The 17,616-nt window shown below is 34.9% G+C and overlaps 1 protein-coding gene and 1 non-coding gene across 2 annotated transcripts; one reads left to right on the top strand and one right to left on the bottom strand.

Moving 5' to 3' along the window:
• Nucleotides 1-64: 64 nt before the first annotated feature.
• LOC122403448 lies at nucleotides 65-17,365 on the bottom strand. Its single transcript, XM_043406976.1, has 8 exons — nucleotides 17,238-17,365; nucleotides 15,643-15,723; nucleotides 14,682-14,784; nucleotides 5,400-5,531; nucleotides 3,688-4,127; nucleotides 1,301-1,520; nucleotides 1,026-1,233; nucleotides 65-620 (listed from the first exon to the last, which is right to left on the bottom strand). The coding sequence occupies exons 2-8, from the start codon at nucleotides 15,715-15,717 to the stop codon at nucleotides 65-67; spliced, it is 1,734 nt and encodes a 577-aa protein (XP_043262911.1). The 5' UTR covers nucleotides 15,718-15,723; nucleotides 17,238-17,365.
• Nucleotides 4,788-4,860, top strand: Trnat-ugu. The gene has a single exon. It is a non-coding gene; the product is annotated as a tRNA-Thr (tRNA).
• Nucleotides 17,366-17,616: the final 251 nt, after the last annotated feature.

Below are 17,616 nucleotides of genomic sequence, written 5' to 3'. Positions count from 1 at the left end.
TCCAAAAATTTTTCTAACCATAATTCACCCATTTTTGGCACCGAATCTCATATTTGTTCACATTTCAAATATCTCCTACCATTTGCATATTTTCCTCTTCGTTTCTCACAAAATCATCAAAACTTTCTTTGCCAAAATTATCCGGTTTCATGAATTGCTTCTTAATTATACGATTATCCAAAATTAAGCTGTTCCTCTTGCTTTCTCTGTTATTTTCCTGAAGATTCTCTAATTCTGGTTCCTCGAGCAAAGCATGAGCTTCGAAAGGCCCCTCAGACGCAGCGATGCCGGCCGATTCTTCGAAATCCGTCACGTGACTTTCATCGGAATAGTCTGCTCGACTTTCTTCGGTATCCAACGACGTTTCTGCGTAATACTTGAACTCAAAATCAGATCCACCACTCTCGATGACCGCCTGTGTGTTTAAAGAATGTCTACTCGAGTTATCATCTTTCCTATTTCTAAACAATTGTCGTTTATTGTCATCGGAAATCGATTGGTAGAGTTTCGGTTGACGATGTTTTTTCAAGTTTTCACCACTGCTCGTCCTTGATCTAATACTCAGTTCCTCGGGGAAATATTTAGTGCAGTCAACACTAAATCTGTCCACTGATAATTTCCTAAAACAAATTATTTAATAACATTTTAGAGTTTTTATTATTAATTTTGTGCTGAAAAAGAGATATTATCATATCAATTTTTATTAAATATGTTTATTCAATGAAGTATACTAGCGAAAACGTCTTTTAATTTCTAAACAAATTTTCATTTTTCAATCTTAAATTTGCTCAATTATAATTTAACAATTATTTTGAATGATTAATTATACTATTTCGCTTATTAATTTCTAAATCAATTTTCATTTTCCTAAATTAAATTCCTCCGAAAAGATTCATAATTTTAAAATTATTTAACAATTACTCTCTCGCATTTATAATTTTTCCTTTCGAATTGAAGTTATGAATTTTTAATAATTATAAACTTTCCTTTAGAATTATACTGTTGAAAGTATGATTAAAAATTACCTATAATCCCCTCTCCTAAAATCAGGGCTTCTTCTAAACTCCAAACTAGCTTTTCGATTTCCCATAGATCTCTCCACCCTCCTGTCATTACCTGCCTTATCGACGGACATTCTCAGGAAGCTCGATGCTGCCATTTTGCGTGATATTTTCGTCAGCTCCTTCGAGGCCAAATCTTCGAAATGTCGACCATCCAAAGAATTTCTATTTCCTTTCTCCGAAAAAAGTTCCAGATCAAAATGTTTTTCAAATTTTACAATAAATCCACTATGGCTTACCTGGGGAATTAGACGAAGAATGACTGACGGGGGATCGTAATTCGTCCAATTCTTCCACATATTCGACCTTAGTTTGTCGAAGTAGCTGATGGCGTCTCGAAGTGTCTGATCTATCTTTAATTTTTAGCGTAACTGGGCCTTTGTTTGGAATATGCAAATCCATCGCCATTGAAACCTGGCTCCCGCCCATCCTCTGCTGCTCCAGACTCTCCCTACTAACCTAATTGAACCATAGTAATTTTCTACAACCATTAAAACAATCACGAAATTTTTTAAACTGTAAAACATTAATAATAATATTGGTAAAATCGTTAAAACTTAACAAAACGTATCGAAAGATTCTCAAGGGGTACATCCTATTGAAAAATGGCCGCCCCAGGCTTTACCAACTAACCTATTTTAATTATAATAATTTTTACAAGCATTAAAATTTCTCTTATTATTTACTGGTTATAAATAGTTAATAATGTTCGTGAAATATTTAGAACATAGTAAGAATCCAAGGGGGTCCGCCATATTAGAAAATGATCGTCGACAGTGGGAATTTTGAATTCTCTTTCAGGAAATTAAGTAAAATTTTTTCAATCGTTATATTGAGAAATGTTTAATATGTTTTTAAAAGTGTACAGTCATACCCCGATTTACGTTCTGATTTACATTTGTTTCAACAATTAGACTCTGCTGTGTTTTCTGAGATATGCAAAGTTTAGATATCTCAAGATATAGTTGACCGATTTTCTTCATATTTGAAGAGAATTTTCAACAGATACGCTTGTATCACAGAAACTAGAGATTTTTAAAAATTTTGAATGTTATCATCGAAATTTTGTCTTCTCCCTAGTTCCTGCTATAAGTACACCCTTCCTAATGAAGATACTTTTTTTCTCTCTGTATCAGATTAGCGGATTGGCTGGAACTATGGGAGCAATTGGAGCATCGTTTTAGAAGAGCCATTAAATAACAAGTTATAATAACCAAAATTTTTAATATTTTTCGATGAAAAAATACTTTACATATTTATGAGATAAGTAAACAAATCTGAAAAATCTCGATACAAAATAGCTTATCTACCATTGAAAAAAAAATCACAAAATGGACCTAAAAAGCAGCAATCTAGTCAGCAATAGCCCCATAAGCAACGTTATAACGTTAATACGTAGCCACAGCTGCTGTTTGATGATCTTATTTAAATTAGAAATCAATCTGCATCTGAGACAGTAATGCTTGAAAAACTTGAAGAAATATATCCAGAAAAAACTATGACTGTTTTAAAATTGCAGGAAGGGTTAGGTCTGTTTTGAAAATATTGATCCAAATGAAGAAAGATCATCAAAGGTTAAAAATAGAGCAAACCAATTGTTTGTACCTTATCAAGACATTTTACATGAAAGGAAGAAGCTTCGTCGGATATTAATGTCGAAATTTATTAATCATTTATTTATTAATAAAAAAGAATATATTAATAAGAATTAATAAATAAAAATGTAATATATGAAATTTAAATAAATGTGTATGTATATGTATATTTGCAATAAACACGTAGTATGTACATGTGTAGCTTACATTTTATTTACCCCGACTTACGTATTTTTCAATTTACGTCGGCTATTCCTGGAACCAATTAGAACGTAAGTCCGAGGTATGGCTGTATAGAGGCCATTTTCTTGGAAATTAGCTGATTAAGCGCCTAGTTCGATTTAAAAATTCTGAAAATAATTTTTCCATTTTAGAAAAATTAAAATTTATTTTTTTTTACTGTCATTTTTATCCTACCTTTGTTTAAATGAATTAAATATTAATTGTAGGCTATATTAAAGCCCAACAATACATACAGCATGATAAATTCAGGTCATTTTTGAATACAAAATTTAAATATGCGACATTGAAAGAATTTGAATCTACATATAATAAAATATATTATTTTTGCAATTTCAAGCGTGAAATGGAATATTTTATTTAATAGTTCAAACTGTAAAATACAATACTTCATCTTTGTTTAATAACTACGTCTTTGAAGAAGTTTCGAAAACAACAATTGTAAATTAAATTTATTTTATAAATTAAAAATAAAATAAAGATGATCTTCAATTTATTACAATAAAAACATTAAGAAGCGTTGAATACATACGAAATTTAAAAGAATGTTTTCCAAACAAAAAGGTTTAATTTTTCTAAAACTAAATATACAATATAAAATAAAAAAAATAGTATTTTATTCAGTTTTAGTGATTGTATACTACAGAGTGAAATAAAAACAATAGAAATATTTCTACTGATCTTCTTATAGGCGTTCCTTCCAAATTTCAAAGAATATTTTCCCCTAAGAAAATGTTTAATTTCTGTATAAAAGAAAAAACATACAAGGAAAAATAAAATAGTGCTCATACCTGATAATTACTATAGCTAGGATTGTCAACGGATAGAGCATGCCTCTGCAATAATTCAGGATTCAACAAAGCGCAACCAGCATATTTAGTCGTCCTTTTTCTCGGCGATTTTTTCTCCACCAAAGTTGGGGCGCTGGGACTTTTCTTAATCGAGTGTCCGGCCTGTTTCTCGTTTATTTCTTTCGAGAATTGCATGAACTCCGCCGTCAACTGTTTCCTGAGGACCTCGTGTATGCTAGGGCTGGGACTTCTATTCATCCTAAACACGCCTAGTTGATGATCCCATTTCGTAGTTTGACTAGAAATCGATCTTCGATTACGTTGGTTTCTTATGCTCTTTATGGTCGACGGCTGATTGAAACGAAATCGCGCTGGGACCACTTTGGCAGCGTTGTCGCGGGCTTCAAAGGTCATTACGCAAGCTGCCACCACAATGAACCCTGACAAATTTCAGTCTCTTAACCCGTTTTTCACAGAACCATTAATTATTTAATATTAATCGGTTCGACTTATTATTTTTTCGACGCCACGGATGGAAAATCTCGTGAACTAATAACCTTTTCGTCATAGTGTCTTAATAATTTTCTATACGGAATGGCTGGAAGAATCGACGGGCATTGCAAAAAATTTGCGTTTTCATTCAAAAAAATTGCGCGACAACCAATTGCACACGCACCCTCGCGTTAAAAAAAAAATCGAACTCGTACGAACGTAGATCTCTTCTAGGCATTCATCTTTTCCCTTTGGCATTTATTCGTAATTATATCGATAACGGAGCTATGGCGTGAGACAATAATCGCGTCGCGAGATATCTCATCCGTGACTTTATTCGGACTAGCATTGGGAAACACGATATTTCACATAGTTGGATAGTTGGACCATATTAGAAACCTATTAATCGGCGTTCGAATTATTTTCGAGAAAGTTTTAAGCCATTTTCTAAGTTTAAATTCTCATAAAATTGGAAAATTATTTAATATTAGATTAAGATCGAATTAGTCATTATTGGTTTGTTTGTTAATTTCGATGCTTAGTATAGAAAAAAATATGAATATTTATAAGACGCTTTATATACACTATTATGTAAGTTTCAAGCGTGAGCCTCCATAGCTCAGGGGTTAGAGCACTGGTCTTGTAAACCAGGGGTCGAGAGTTCAAATCTCTCTGGGGGCAAGTCATTTTTTTTCTTTTTTTCTTCGTCGATTATGTTCGTTTTCATTCTACAACAATGGAATATTACTTAAATATTTTATCTTAATCGATTTGAACTATTTTTATTCGATTTTTCGGAATCTGTATTCAAGATTAAAATTCAATTTTCTCTACATTTTTATTATTTTTTTTTCTTCTTTAAATAAAGATTCTAAGCTTGTGTTTTTTAGATAATAATTGTGTGTCAAATAAACAATTTTTCTTTTACGAACCAAATTATTTCTATTTGCCTTTTTGGAATTAATACTTAAAAGTTGCATTTATTTTTCTGTTTTCATATATAATTCAATATGTACGTATAACAAATTGGAAAATGTATGTTATTTTAGGTTCTTTACGAATATTTTGAAATTTTATTAATAAATAAAAAGTGAATGTTATTTTATTTTTTTAAAATCATTTTAATTTGATTTCAATTTTATAATTTGTCGAATCATAATCGAAGATAGAAATTAGGATTTGAGTGGTTATAGTAATATAAAAATGGCGAATATTATTACCTCCTACGCCCATCACTATAGGTCCAGCATAACTGAGATTGTTTAAGTGAAATCCACGAGATTCATTCTTCACTTTTATAGTAATATTGCCTCTGACTTCCTGCGCCACGGATAGCTGGTCTGCAAAATAGCCTGATTCCAACCATGTATCAATTCTTCTAATATTACTAACTCTTAGAAAAGGTTTGGATTAAGATTGTAAGATTTAATAATGCTGTCAAATAAATTTTAATGTTTCCTTTTTTTGCAACATGCACTGGGTGATCCTTGTAGAGTCTCTCGTAAGTAAAATTATTGTATCACCATCAGTTTCCGAAAAACATGAATGTTTGTACAAATTCCCAATTATTAATAAAAATAAAGTTTTAATTAGTGAAAATTAAAATGATTAGAAAGGTCTGTCTTGACTGAAAAGACAGAGGAGTTAGTTTAAGAAAAAGATAGTTAATCTTAAAAATTAATAAGTTGAGAGAAGACATTATATTATTACTTCCTATTTAACGTCCTGGAGAAGCTACAAGTGAATCGTGTAATGAAATTAACGAAGAAATTTTGAGGAGGCTAATCACGAGTATGCACAGTCGCATTTTTGAGTTAAACGGGAAGAAACAAGATCCTACCCATTATTAATATTTTCCATTCTATTCATTCAAATTCAATGGCAGCACCTGTCAGGCACGCTTTGTGCGCGATGGGAATGTTGATCGTCGCGCTCATCAGCTCAAAGAAAGATGCGCTCAATGGCGAAATTGGGCATCTGCTCATGATTGACATGCGCGCGCATCGATCATGGGCCTGTCGATCGTTACCTCGTGGTGGCCAAGTTCACGGCCATTTTGTCAGTCGTCTTCTAACCGCGTGCGGATAAAGTAATCGTATTGTACTTATCAATTGTGTTTCTCGCATTCATCATCTTTTCATACTTTGTGTAATATCATCATAACATTTTCAGGTACTCCCTTTCATAAATCCTTCACAATTAATATAATTCTCACTCTTGGTCGGTTCTAGATTTAACATATGTATATGAAAATTATTATCAATTTTGCGAAAATTAATATTTTTCACAAATTGTTCTTTAATGAAACTTATTGGACTACCGATATAACGTATTAAAATGTAAAATATATCTGACATTTTGATCGCTGGTTGTATAGGTAACTTTTTTTTGGAAATCGTTTTTCTGCATTTTCGATAATGCCAACGTCTTTTTCCCTCTGCTCCATTGTGTACGTCTCTCTTGAGTACATCTTCCATCCTTCACTTTTGATTTAGATTTTTCAGTTTTTATTGAAATCTTTGTTTTTTCTAACAGATCAATTTTTCTAAATGCTTTTAATAGTTCTGATATAGTTCTGATTCCTTAATTGTCGATCAGGGATAGCTTCATCAGGAACTGATATACGATTGGCCACGATGATTTTTTCATGATAATAATCATAAAATATTTTTCCTTTCTACGAACTTTGTGCTTCAAATTTTTTCCGTAAATCACATATGTTAGGATGATAATTATACATCATTTTTATGGGACAGAACATTTAAGCTAGATTCAGATAGTTGTGCTTTGCCTTTAAGCTGCGTACAAATTAAAATTGTAACACATAACAAATTAAAATATAATTTTAGTTGCCTCTCCTACTGCTCAAAATCTTGATCTTCGTCCTCAAAATCAGTCAATAGTTTAGAAACAGATTTTATATTCACACGCGATCTCACATTTCTTTTACCAGGACGACGATGTATTTGTTTTTAACACTTCATTTTCACATAGCAATAATTCAAGTTCTTGCCTTCTTAATGACCTTTCTCTTCTTAAAAGTGCCTTAAATTTACTATTTACATCCAAAAAATGTAATGTTGTAACCATTTTTAAATTTGTGTCCGATGAAATGGAAATTCCTTACATGTTGCCCACTAATTGTGACCTCCACTTTTCACGAGGGTCTACGTCTTTGAAACATTTTATTAATTCTGTCTTATTCCCTGATGTCGATAATGCTGTTTCCCTTAAAATATTTTTTGATCCTACCACGTAGGTACATTCTTGTATGGGCTTCATCTTAGAAAATAAACACGCACTCATTTTTAAACTGGTACTCACTAACTAATTTTAGCCCTTATCCCACTTCCGAAAATATTGCGAGGGTATTTATCTAATAAATAAATAAATAATTCATGAGTTAATATGAGAGCCATCCTCTACTTTTGTGGTTTTATTTTAGTGCTCATCCAATGTAGATTGTAGATTGGATAACTGATATATTATTTCCACTAAAAAATCTAATCGGAAACTTAAAAGTTCCAAGCGGAACAAATCCTTCGATTCGTCTATGATCTCCGGTAAGGTAGGTTGCGACGGACTGTTAGGTACGTTATCAATAGGTTCACTAGCTGGTAGATGCCGCTGGGGATGGTAACGTTGTGGCCCTAGCATATCGAGCGGACAGTTGGGGATATAGTTACACCACAGACGAGATATATGAATAGACGTTTCACGTAATGTAATTTTTCGGCCGGAGTTTCTGGGGTCCCGGGACCCCATTACCATTTTCGTGTCACTCGCTACGTTATCAACAGATTCAGAAATTAACACAAGAGGAAGTGAGACAGAAAATAAAATTACATAAATTTTATTATTTTTTAACGGAATTAAAGCTGTAGGGTCCATCATTGGACATTAATCGATTAATTTCATTGGAGAAATCAATCGATTAAGAGTATTTAAAAATTTCAAGATTATTAAAATTCATAAGGATGTATATCATTGATACGTAAGTACACCGCAAATTCTCTATTTTTTATTTTAAACTGTACATCATTTATTAAAAAAATAACTCTGCAGAAACGTATTTGCGACTCGAAATCAGTTTAATCAGACTGTGCATCGGGGCCCCGGAAACTCCTTATTCCTCGCTTTCGCACACTATGCTCAATTGCGTGTACGTGAGCTCGTTGAGTTTCGGAAGAGCCGAGAAGAACAGGCTGATACTCGCTTTCCTTCTCGCTCTTGCATCGCTGACGTCGTTTACATTTCTCGAAAGCAAGCCTGGCATCGCCAACCGTTCGAATCGTCAGTAAACGACAAAAGCCATCGTGACTGACAGACCTTACATTTCTCGAAATCGGACCTGGGCGCTTTTTGAAGATTCATTGACTTTCCATACGAAGCGACCATGCGTTATACATATACATATACATGTTATACATGCTAGGAACTATAAATTGTATAACTTTCGTTGTATATCTACTTTCTAATAACATGGGAAAATTTTAAAATATAAAAAAATGTAAGAATACTGTAGAATTTTTGCAATGGAGAATTATTGAAAGAAAATGAGGTAATTATTTAGAAAAGGCCGGGTCTCACCGATTTCGATGATTTTTGAATATGTTGTAGAAATCAACATTTTGAGCAACTTTTTCCTATACATATAACCGCCGCTCGGCCTTAGTTTCCGAGATTTTTCTTCAAATATATCGCTACTACTACAATGAATTCTGTCTATATGCACATATCTGTGGCTCTGCATTGCATCAGTCCACGATCGTTGCTTTTTTCTCTTGTTTGTATTAGTCGGCATGACAACCGACGACAAATAATGTATAATGTGTCGAGCTAAATCTAGTTCTGCATTGTTGTCAAAGGTTCGAATATTCTGAAGTATGGAACTCGCCAAATACATTATGTAGGCTATTTAGGTGAATTCTTCTTCCGTCGACAATATCATGCTAATGATCTAATAATTAAATTTGTCGAAATAATGGCTGAAATCTTTCCCACTTCTGATAATATCAATAAAGAAAATTGAAATAGAAAATGAATGCGTGGCCGCCGTTAGGCGGCCGGCTACACAAATCGAGTTTTTAAGCACAGCTGTTATACGCATTCATTGCCGGCCGCCTCGATGTATCTATAGAAACAATAAACAATCGGCGAGTTGTATACATACTGCAGATTTTTTGTCAACAATCGGCGAGTCGTATATATATAACAGGCACGTAAGTGTAGATAGAATTCATTGTAGTAACAGCGATATTTGTGATATATGGTACAACTTTGGAACCAAGTAAGGCATTGTGTTGAAATTTGGTTTATATGTATTTATGGACATTGAAGAACACATATTTACAATACAAAATAAAAATTTATTTCTCATAATTTTCTATGGTATGGTAAATTCTGAAACAATTCCCAATATACATAGCAGGTTGATTTATACATGTTTCACAATAAAATGTTGTTTGACGTCTTTCTCCTGGTGTTTTCCTGTCGGAACAAATAATGCAGTCCCGGTTTCTTTGGCCTACATTTGGAATATGTAGCTTATTATTCATTCTATTGTCCGACAAAGAACGTTAATTTATTTAGATTATAACGAAGATAGCAATAGGAATGGTTCGACTTTGAATGAAGTTTCGATTTTACGTTTATAGTTTTTTACGTTTACGTTTTATGTTCTTTATGTTAAATAATTTTAGTAAACATTAAATAATATAGTTTATATAGTTACGTTTATTGTCCACGTGTTTGAATCCGACCATACGCCTCTGACCATCCTCGACAATCCTTCCACTTCCAACGTAAAAACGGCTGATATATTTCTCATTTTAATAGAATATTTCCCATTTTAATAGGAAAGTACAGGAAAACATGTGTTTCTTAAAAAATTGCGGTGAAATCAGTTCATTCTCCTTAATCACTAATAAACTTTCATGTCCCCTCAGAGCGGACAACCGAGTGCAAAGGGTTAAAATATGTTCATAAAATATTATCGTTTTAAAACGTGTATTTCCGTAAAAACAAATTTTTGTAATTTTTTCTTCATTATGGTATATTGCTTATATATTGTATATGCCTACACAGGTCGGAAAGTCAAAAATGCCTGGACAGTCGAGAATCTCGGCTCGAGATTATGCGAGATCGAATTTCAGCTGTGTTGAGAGCAAGAAGGATAGACTCACATTCGCCGCCTTTCTCGAATCCACGAAGCTATACGAAACGCCAGAACTCATATACAAGGTGGTTGGCATTAGTATGTGTATGTGGTGGGGCAGCTCCCTTTGGGCACGGGTCTGCCATCTGATAATACTGCACTGTCTTTTTCAATTCCCCCCATAGTCAACTCACATGTATTTACGCACACACTGCAGCTGGCTGCCCATCAATACTAATTCAGTGCCTAGTTTTTCAACTGACCGCCATCCATGAGAAGAGGCCGCTAAAATCACCTCAGAATTTTCAGGTCGGTATGGCAGTCAGATTCGGCCGCGAAAGTCCATAAGGTGAAAGGTCTATTCATATGTATATCTCGTCTGTGGTTATACGACGCTTCCGTTAGATATAGCCTAATATTGTTTTATTATTAACGAACTATGCTACACACGCTGTACAAAAGAAAACGAATAATTGTTATATAATAAAGTTTTTGGTAAAGTATTTAATTCTACCGTTTCTACCTAAAGGCTCGTGCTCATAGACGAACGTAACGGCTAAAGCGTCATTGGCCCACAGTTTAAAAGACCCCAGGGTGACAGAATTACAAGTAATTGGGTCTAAAACTTTTCTTTAACATTCTTTGCACTTTGGCGCTGGATTTGCCATTATAAATGAGGACGAATAATCAATATAAAACTGATTTAATCAAACTGATAAGATCGAATGGTTTCTTAGCTATTGAAATTGAAATTTTTTACAGAACCTCCGCGTTTCTGAACAGGAGCGGACACACGCGATGGAACGTACATACACAGAATATTATCGCGTGTTCTTCGTTTTCGCAGAGTCCGAGGGGAACGCGGAGAAAGCTGCCAGCACGTACCGCGCCGATCATACCAGCGAAAACCCTCCGACTGCGAACTGCTTTCGCAGGCTTGCGAATCGGCTCCGCTCGAGTGGCTCGTTACAACCCGTGCGTCACGACGCGGGACGCGCGTGTCGAATTTCCATGGCACGGGCGGACGAGATACTCGGAAGAGTTTTGTCGGGACGGCACGGTTAGTGTACGCGTGGTCAGCCGCAGATCAAGATAAGACACACAGTACAATTAATTAAATGTTTCTCAGTGCTAATGGATTTTCGCGTGTATTAATGGCTTTTAAATTTTATTTCAGCGTCAGCCGCTCAACGGTGCACCGGCTTGTTCGCCGCTTCGGTATGCACCAGTACAAATATGTGCAGGCCCAGCATCTGCTCCCCAGGGATTATCTCTAGCGGGTGGATTATTCGCGGTGGGTGTTGGGGGAAATCCGACGGAATCAGTCGTTCACCGCGTGTGTTTTGTGGACGGATCAAGCACTCTTCACAAGAGAAGGGTGCTTTAACGCCCACAATGCACACGTGGGGGACGATGAGAATCCGATTGTGATTCGCCCACGCGTAGCACAACATCGGTGGTTCGTCAATGTATGGGCGGGCATTTGTGGGGAGTTCATCGTTGGGCCGTACCTTCTGCCTTGCAGATCGGACGGTCTAGCGTACCAGATCTTCCTGGAATATGTTCTTCCGGGTCTCTTGGAAGAAATTTCATTAGAAATCCGGAAAAACATGATTTTCCAGCCTGATGGAGATCCGGCCCATTATGCCACATATGTCCGCCGATATATTGACAACACCTTTCCCGTAAGGTGGATCGGCCGCGGCGGTGCTGCTACGTGGCCCCCTCGCTCCCCGGATTTGAATCCCCTGAATTTTTTCCTCTGGGGGCACTTGAAGGTGTGTTCATTGTTTTTTCTTATCCCCCCACCCTTTAACGTATTCCTGTTAACAATGCGTTCCTCTATTATTTGTTGCAGAATGAGGTATACCGGCACCCCGTCACTATCGAGGAGGCAGTGATGGTGCGAATTCATGTGGCCGTGGCGACCATTACCCCCGAGACGTTTCGCAGGGTGCAACAGAGCGTCGCTAACCGTGTCGAGGCCTGCGTAGCGGCGGAGGGAGGTCACGTCGAACCTTTCCTCCACTAACACCCACCGGCCCCCCTCGAGGGGCCACCAAATATTTCAAACGAGGAATATGCTTTCGATTCAATCATGGGAACAATCGACCCCTTTCGGAGCCAAAAAAGAAATAACAATCGGAGTAACAATTAAAAAATAAAATATCCCAGTAATAAAATACCCTTCCTATCGGCCCCTTTCGGGGCCAGGCACGTTTTTTTTTCTTTTTTTGCAGGAACAGCAGTCCTGAAGGGAGTACCGATCGAAGAAGCAACAATCCAGGAAGGAGTAACAATTCACCAGGGAGCAACATCCAGACACCGTCATCAACCCAGGAAGGGGCAACAATCGAAGAAGGGTGCAACGGAACGCAACGGTATGTGAAAGTGAAAAGTGCCAGTGACCGTGCTATGAAGTGTTTTCGGGGTGAGAAGCGGGTGCAGTGACCGGGCCGACCATCAGCTGATCTTCGTTGGGGTCTTCGGCCTTGCCGTGATCGACAGCGGTGCACTGACCAGACCCTATTGTCAGCGCAGCAGGTCAACTTGCAGGTGAATGGGTATGTCGAATTTCAATTATTTCTCTATTAACCCTTTGCATTCGAGGAATATTTCGGTATGCACAAATCCAGTCTGCTTTTCCAGTAACGTTTTTAATAGCAAACAGTTACAAATGGTTCTGATCGTATTTATTTTAATTCTTTTAAAATAATTCTTTAAAACACTCTGGCGAGAAGCGTTACACGGGTGCAAACGGTTAATTTCCTAAAAAACTATGTTTCCACATTCTATTCCTTCTTCCTTGGAAACGGCGAATACAAATAATTAATAAATTCGATTTAGCTGGCTGATTTATCCGATCCTCAGGGGTAACAGTTGCAGTGGTAGTATTTTTAATTACTTGTATTCGTTCCTCGACGTATCTTCAATGCACATCTTGCTACCTACCCGACGCGTCGACTCCTCTAGTTCTTTCCTAGTTAATAATTTAAAAACGAAGCCCCATCCGACATTTTTGCAAAGGAAATTGTTGTTCAGAATCGTCTCAGCTGCCCCACATTTCCGGCTCTTACACTATTTACGGGACACCCTGTACAAAGTGTTCGGCCACCCCTGGGAAAAATTTTAATGGGAGATTCTTGAGGCCAAAATAAGACGAAAATCTAGAATAGCAATTTGTCGATTGAGGCTTCATTAAAAAGTTATTAACGTTTAAAGTTGCGTCTGTAGATAGGTAATCTGCGTACAGCTGCGTGCGCGCTATAGTGGTTCTCACCTAGCATGAGAAACTCTACTTCGTGACGTATCGACAGTTTTACAGTTTTCTGAGTGAGGATCACTATCACGCGTACGCAGCCGTTCGCAGATTGCCGTTCTACAGACGGAATTTTAAACATTAATAACTTTTTAACGAAGCCTCAATCAACAAATTGGTATTCTTGATTTTCGCCATATTTTGGCCTCTAGAATCTCCCATTAAAATTTTTTGACGCGTGATTTCTCCAAGTTTCGCCAAATTTTGTCGCGTTCTCCCGAATCAGTAACTGGTGCACGATGCATTTTTTCCATGTTAGGAAATTCCTCGTAGGCTCGTTCATCTCGTTTTGTTACAATAATATTTTTTAATCACGCATAATTTATAGTAAAAGGAATGATTTTAGGCGTTTCTTCAAGTCATAGAATTTGATTTTGACATACCCATTTTTCTGTAGAAGGTCTACTTTATGTTATAAAAATTACTGATTCTCTTCACGAATATATTAATACTAATAAGAGATAAGGTATAAAATATAACACTTTAAACCAGGGTTGAGTAAACTTTGTTTTCCAGTATGACAAAAGTGAGGATGCAAACACAATATTAAATACTTAATAGTATCAAAAAAATTTAATTCGTAGGTTGGTATTTATTACTTTCTTTTTAAATGTTGAGTACAACTTCTTTTAGTTTGAGAAAATGATGAGAAATTAAGAAAAAATCGAAAGTCGAAAAGTAAGGGTCATCGTAATGTCCAAGTATGCTATATCACAAACTATGAAGTCTAATAATGATTTTTTGTTTCGGATTGTGCAAGTTCCGCCTTAAGTTTGGGTTAGAAGTGTAGTGTCTAATAAAGTCACTTATTTCAGAAGTGTGTAAGGTTTGGGTTAGTACTGTGCAAGATTCTTACGTTACGTTTACCCTATCGATTTATTTTATAACCTGTGCACTAAACAAAGAGGTCATTCACATTAAAAATTGAAAATTAATTATTGGCTAATCCAATATTTGTAGAAATAAAATAGCATTAGCCATGCATCAAACGAATAAACATTCACTCTTTTCTAAAGTTCTACTCACCTATGGTCGCCATGCAAGCTCCTAAAAGCATTAGCAGCAGCCCAATTCCTAGCGCTTCACACGCGTACCACAAGCATCGAGTTGTCACCTTGTCTCTCACCACCTATATTCGATTTAATACCTTTTGTTACGAAATACAAATCTTCTACTAACTGCATTCATTAATTGATTTTTCCTTCATTTTCATCCATTGTTCGCAAGAGACATAAATATCGGTATTATGCGAGTAAAGCTATACTAAAACCGATATAATACCGAAATACATTAAATTGCTGATTCCGATACATACATTTATATAAAACATTTGAAAATAAAGGAAGTGACGGTGGAATAATCTATAGAGACATATACATACAGGGTGTTCTAGAGGCCAAAATAAGATGAAAATCAAGAATACTAATATGTTGATTGGGGCTTCGTTAAAAAGTTATTAACAAAATTATTAATAAAATTTGTCCATCTACACGAATTTTTTTCTCGAATGTGCCTAGGATTTGAAGGGTATGTCTATTCACCAAAAATAATTGTAATTGACCCTCGCAATTGAAAGTAATTTTTCCAGAACGATTTGAAATTTTTTAATTTTGTCGAAAAATTTCACAACTTCTCGAATTTTTTTCTAGAAAGTGGATAGGATTTCGTAGGTATGTGTATTCACCAAAAATGATTGTAATTGACCCCCGCAACCGAAAATAATTTTTCCAGAACGATTTGAAATTTTGGAATTTAATTGTTAATAACTTTTTAACAAAGCCTTCATCAACAAATTGGTATTCTTGATTTTCGTCTTATTTTGGCCTCTAGAATTCCTCATTCAAATTTTTCCCAAAGGTGGCCGAACACCCTGTATAGAATTTTTTGAAAAAATATAGAATTATATAACTAATTTTTAAATAATTTTTCTTAAATGATGGGTTTTCTAGAATAGTACCATTAGAAATTTCAGTTTAATTGTATTTACCTGGACATTCCAATGTGCTCCAGGACCACAGGCTCTCCGCTGTGTTCCTTGATACTGGAAGCTTCCTTGTGCCATTTTGTGCTGAAATTAAACGAATTCTCCATTACACAATAATTGACTTATGAATTGTCTAGTAATATTTGTCATTACTTTAATAAATCGCGCGATTTAAATGGAAAAGTTAATTTGGCTGATTAGAGATACATTTTTTCTTGAACGTTATTTCAGAAAATAACATTTGTTATAAGATAAAATTTAATGTAAGAAATAGTTTTCTCTTAAATATTATATTGCTTTGTTGCACTGAAAGTATACAAATTCTAATTAAAATTCATTGCTGAATAATTAATTAAAAATAAATTCAATCTCTTCAGGGAAGAATTTTTTTTTTCTTTTTTTTATCTATTTATTATTGTCAATAATTATAATTATAAAAAAAAAAAGAACTAAACGTCCACATATCTGGCCAAGGGCGTGAAGAGGTTAAAAACTAACTGAATACATACGTTATTACTTTTAAAAAATCACTCGATTTAAATGGGAAATTAATTAGACAGATTGGAAAAATGTTGTTCCTTGAATATTAATAACACTAAATTGTTATCTTTGGAGATAAAGTTTGTTAGAAGCTGAACATAATATATAATTTGTTTAAAGATTTAAAAACTTTTGTAATGCTACGTGATATCAATATCAGAATGAAATTAAAAATTACTTAAAAATTTTCTTTAGAATTTCAATAATTTCTTCTTTTGAATGAATTCTATCTTATAATAACAATTACAAGATTCAAATGGGAAACAAAATCGTGGTCAACGATTTGCAAACAGCGCTCGTCTGGACCTTCTCCGAGCATCATCAGCCTCTCTATTAGGTCTCTTATCACTCATCTCTTATCTCATAAACACTGTGTAGTTACTCGGAGTTCGAGCTCGGGCTCGGTCTGTATAAATCGACCCTTAAAATTAGTTTCCAAGCTGGTAGTCTCGATCATTATGACGTATTTTTCGAATGATGTATATTTTTAAATATTTAAAAATGAAACAATATTACCTTTTAGTCAAACGTTTAAACATTGCTCCTTATTGCGGACACAATGTTGGTGCATGGGTTAACGGTTCTTACTTTTACGTAATTATAATTTTATAATTTTTATAATATACTTGAGACTAAATTAGGAAGAATTTACTTTCTATTATTTGAAATAATTATTTGACTGATAAATCACCTTACAAACAAGAAAATATATAATATTATGGACGGCAATATTTACTTTTATTTTTAATAACATTTCCATCCCTTCCTGGATAAATGTGTATTTCATATTTTTTAGGAGATATAGAATCATATACTGATAACATTTTTTGCTGCCAACACGGTTCATAATCCGCCTATTTTTACTACCCTCCTCTCAAGGATACAATATACACAATAAAACAGAAAAAATAATTTATAACGTATTACTATAATTATAATTATAAGCAGGCAACAAGTGTGGCGGAGGTCTGCGTAATTTTTTCATACGCAGTATTGTCATTATTTTTTTATTGTATTGTGTAAATTGTATTTTCAAATAAATATTAAAAATTACTTACAGAATTCGATTTCTTCAAATCTTTGAGGCTCTTCTGCAATCTTCAACTTCTTCTTTCCACAGATTTCCGCCAAGTTCGCCCGCACTTCTTCAGTCATGCTTCAGCTTGAACTCAACAGGTGGCCAATTAGTTGATCGGGTCGTCCATTTTTAAAAACTTTTGTTTTTTCACAACGACAATTATTATTCCTACATTTTCCCCTTTTCAGCCACGAATTGGAGCCACTAAATCGACTCTGGATCATCGATCACACGTAGGTCCCCCTCCCACCAGTCACTTTTCGAAATCGAATTCCCTCTTAAAGTGTCATCATTTTAAAATAATAGTTGAAATCTTTGTAAAACGATATTAAAAATTAAAATTTTTCATTTTTGCATTC

This window comes from Colletes gigas, unplaced genomic scaffold (genome assembly GCF_013123115.1).
Source record: "Colletes gigas isolate AHSC1104 unplaced genomic scaffold, ASM1312311v1 Colletes_gigas_Sc00053, whole genome shotgun sequence".
NCBI lineage: Eukaryota > Metazoa > Arthropoda > Insecta > Hymenoptera > Colletidae > Colletes > Colletes gigas.
This window is presented reverse-complemented; position numbering and strand designations above follow the sequence as displayed.